This window comes from Mastacembelus armatus, chromosome 20, assembly GCF_900324485.2.
Source record: "Mastacembelus armatus chromosome 20, fMasArm1.2, whole genome shotgun sequence".
Classification (NCBI taxonomy): domain Eukaryota; kingdom Metazoa; phylum Chordata; class Actinopteri; order Synbranchiformes; family Mastacembelidae; genus Mastacembelus; species Mastacembelus armatus.
In genome coordinates this window covers 8,621,174-8,625,564 of record NC_046652.1, presented here as the reverse complement: position 1 = coordinate 8,625,564, position 4,391 = coordinate 8,621,174, and the positions used below count along the sequence as shown (strand labels likewise).

General features: G+C 41.1%; 1 protein-coding gene across 1 annotated transcript; it reads right to left on the bottom strand.

Annotated features, from left to right (window-relative positions):
• Positions 1-909: 909 nt before the first annotated feature.
• On the bottom strand, positions 910-3,927 carry slc35g2b (solute carrier family 35 member G2b). The gene is made up of 2 exons (XM_026292464.1): positions 3,650-3,927; positions 910-2,365 (listed from the first exon to the last, which is right to left on the bottom strand). The coding sequence occupies exon 2, from the start codon at positions 2,336-2,338 to the stop codon at positions 1,088-1,090; it is 1,251 nt and encodes a 416-aa protein (XP_026148249.1). The 5' UTR covers positions 2,339-2,365; positions 3,650-3,927; the 3' UTR covers positions 910-1,087.
• Between the last annotated feature and the right edge of the window lie 464 nt (positions 3,928-4,391).

Here is a 4,391-nt window from a genome sequence, read left to right as displayed (position 1 = left end):
TGTCAGTTTTGAACATGCTACGTGTCCTCTTTCATCCACTTTGCATTTTCATTATGTGATTTCATTCCATCACTGTTGTTTTGCCTCAGGGCCATCACCAAGACTGCCTGCATCAGCCATAGAGAAAGAAATGCTGGTGAGCAACTGAATTGTCCACTACAGAAAAAGCATGTGGTCTCTTGTTGTTAAAGGAGACTTTCACTCAGTACAGTGCAACTGCCTTTGGGCTTTGATTTGTGTCTGAAAATAAACAGAAGCAACATGAAGGGATGTAATCACCATTATTAAATATCAACTAGCTGCTGGGGCCAGAATATCCATGAGAGCCCGTAAGGAAAAAAAACAAAACAAAAAAAAAAAAGATCCAGTGCATAAAATATTATGAAAGGAAAACAATATATGGAGTAATAAAAAATTGCACAAAATATTTGATCTCCCAGAAACTTAAAAAATATAAATGTAGATTAAATTTAATTACAACAATACTATCAGGCCTATAGCACAGAAAAGCCTACGTATCTTTCAATGTACACATGCTGAGTCCTCTATTTGAAGAAATGAAACCATCATGGCAAAAGATAAAGGCTGATAAAATAAATAACAGTGATTTTATGAAGTATGGGAGGTATATATCTTTATTCTTTCATTCTGTTATATGTATGAATGATTTCTGGGCTAACATTTACATTGTGACAAGTGTGGCAGTGTGATAACATAGGGGATACAACACATCTTGTTGATATTATGCTTATAAAAGGTGCATATCATTAAAACAATTTTATTACAATGCCACTCATAATACCTGATTCAGTATGATTTAAATGTTGAAGAAAAATATATCACAAAAATTAAACACATCTTATTTTTTGCTGACGTTAGTCTGTGACACAATTTGACATTAAAGCAGTATTGAGAATGTATTGGTCACCATATTACATTAGTCTTTTATTTCACACACAAATATAAAGACACTAGTTACACAACTGGCACTCTTCCAACAACACAACAATACAAAATTATTCTTTAGACATTCTTTAAACTGCACAACCAAGCGACATTGTAAACATATACACTGATATATCTAAAATCATTTGATAGGGGAGTCTAGGATCTCTTGATAATCCTGCCGAATGGCCCTGCTCACCCTGTACAGCTTGACTCCTGTCAGTGTGAACACACTGATCATGATGACCAAGCCTCCAATGACGTCATAGACAGATGGGATCATCCTCAGAACAATGAGTTGGAGGAACATGGCAACCACGATCTCCAGGTGCTGCACCGTACTAACCAAGGCTGGATGGAACTTATTTAGAGCATAGTACACTCCAAGAAATGCCACTGTGGAGCAAATACAGATTCCAATTAAATAGCCCCAGGTCTCCCCATCTAGAGGAATGATGGGCTCCTGCATGATAAACATAGTGGAGGCGCCCCACACTGTGCCTGTCCAACCGAAGGTGAAGAGTGCTGTCCACATGCTGACACGCTCCTTAATGGCTCTGTAGACAATCATGGATAGAGCAGCTGTCAAACCGGCCATCACTGTCATTGTGTAGCCAAAGGCCTCCTTCCAAAAGCCCAGCCTGGACTTCTCCTCACTTGCTACGTTTGGCACCATGACCAGGCACAGACCAAACACGCTTCCCACCACTGTGACCACATCTGTGTAGCCAAGCCTCTCATCCAGCAGCAGGAAAGCAAGGACTGCACTAAAGACTGTGGTGGAGGCACGCCACATGATGGTGCCATTACTGGGTGGTACTATAGCGAAAGAGGTGTAGGCGCAGGTGATAGAAATTACGTTGCAGACACCATAGAAGAAGAGACGCAGGCGGTAGCCCACAGGGCCAAATGGAGCCTCATGGTAGTAGAAGACTACCAGGATGGACAGCACTTGGATCACTGAGCGGATGAAGAGCAGCTCGAGGGAGGGCACTTTAGAGCGGTCAGCCGCTAAACGAGTAATCAATGCCACACAACCATGAGCCACTGCGGCCCCAAACAGAGCCACCCAGGTCACCCTGGAGGCCAACACATTTGCCTCTCCAAAGCTGGCCAGCTGGCCCCCGACCCCCTTGTCTCTTTGCACACTTGGCTGTTTAGGCTGGGTCTCCATGGTTCCAAAGAAAGTCCTGCCACCTTTACTGTCTGACACCAGTCTCTTTCCCACATTAGCTTCCGCAAAGGTGCCAAAGTCCTCAAAAGAGGGTGCATCATCATACCCTTCATCACCAGGCTGGGGGAAGTGGGTGGCATATTTCACTGTCACTGTGTTTGGGTGAATCTTAACCCGCTTCTTTGAGCTGTACTGCAGAGAGGATGAAGATACATCCATGTTTCTTTAGGCGTCAGAGGGAATAATCTAAAAAATGAAGTGAAAATCATTATAGTTTAATTACTGGGGAATAACATTCGCGTAATGTTGGTGGTCTCATATTGTTTTTCCTAATTAGTCAAAAGAGGTTTTGCTTGCATAGTTCATCATTTGGTGCCAGTCCCACTGGGGTTGGCTGTTTATAATGTATATTTTCCACTGAGACTGATGTTATTATGATACATATGATCAGCCTTTGTTGTATTTTTCTGAGTTTGTTCATATTCACAGTGGCACATCTATCTGAGAAACACAACCTTATTTACTTTTGTAAGGAAATAAATGATGAGCCTAAGTCACAAGAATCCTTCACACAAGAAAGAGGACACAACCACTACACTGACACACTCACATACATGTGCATGTGCGTAAAAAGCAAACACTTCTTAGCTCTATCTCACTTACCTTTTTGTTCTGCCGAGCCTCATATTTATTTCTATATATACCCCATGTGAGCTCATATAAGCCAAGCAGCATTCAGAGACTGATGCAGTCTGATGGGGAAGAAATTACATAACAAAAAACCCACACAGGGGATAAGACATGAATGTGGGCCACTGATTAGCAGAGTAGTTGCACACCATAAATTAACAACGCATAGAAAAAGCTCTGTGTAAAAAGCTTAGATGGCAGAGAATAGTTTGATACTTGCTTTTGTAGTGACGTATTTGCAATACTTCATTTTGAAGAGCAATGGGGATTAGCTGAGATGACTGAATTACCTCAAATGAAAACTCAGTATAAATAGGACAATCAGGCTAGTAACAAATCTTTTCGAGTTTTTTTTTTTGTTTTTTTTGTACAATCACATTCATTTTGTCAGTTGCGTTTAACACAGCATGTATAAAAACCACAAGGGGGCACACAGATACTCGTGTTTGCTTTCAGCACCGTTACAGTCGCTCCTCCTATTTGAAATGTCATTAAAGATAACTTGATCTTTCAGAACGATAGTAATATTGCTATTAATGTAAAGGCAAACCGTCAAGAAACCATTTAATGCATTATATAAAAAAAATAAAATTAAAATAAAGCTTAACACTCATGGCCAATTCAATTGGCCTATGACTTAATTATTTCTTTTTTTTCCCAGCTGACAAAACCAGACTACCTTTTACGAAAATGTACGAAGGAATCAGAACAAAAATAAAGAATAAAATAGATACTCAGATACTAATTATTGTTATTTTGAAATAATAATGACTGCATGGCATATGAGGGCTTTGTAACAGAGTCTATAGCGAGACAAACTAACATTGGCAAATGTCTTACCTGTCGTTCTTTATGTAGCTCCTACTGATGCATAAAGCCTGTGCAGCTTCTGTCATAAATGCAGATTTAGTTTGAATTGTCGATCCTTACATTTGGTCAACTGCAACTGCCATCTCCCCATCTTCCCCTTCGAGTGGAGCGCCTCCTGAAGATGCCTGCTGCTTATTTGTTCTTCACGCTGTCAGTGGACCTTGCTCCTGCCTCTGCTTCTGACCGTGTCACTGATGAAGCTGAAGCTGCTGTTCCTGAGGCTGATGATGATGAGGAGGAGGAGGATGGTGATGATGATGAAGCTGAAGCGGCGGTAAAGCGACTGTGTCACGAACACAGCCAGTGCTTTCTTTTCCTGCTCCTCCTCCCCAAGACTGTTTCCCACCTAGACCCGCTCATATTCGTCATCTCTCAGAGGGGAAAAAGGATGTGCGTCGGTCAGTCACGAGAATCATTATCATAAAAAATTAAAACATTAAACATCCAGTTTCTATTTTGGGGAATAACCCCCTGCCACATCGCTGATTTTTATGCATGCTTGCAACATTGTTGTTTAGGCCTATGCATATCGACAAATACCCTATAAAAACCGAGCTGCAGTATTTCTTTAATTTGATGTCACAGCTTGAAGTGATTGGGATTCCCATAATCCTCTCTGGGATCCTCTCCTTTGCTCCCAGAAGAGTCTCATGTCTCATGAGGCCCCTTACTTGTCTGCAGTATTCATCAGCTTGTTCTTGACAGCCTCATT

What these genes read in the sequence shown, in the direction of transcription:
- slc35g2b (XM_026292464.1), bottom strand. Translation starts at nt 2,338, where the DNA reads ATGGATGTATCTTCATCCTCTCTGCAGTACAGCTCAAAGAAGCGGGTT.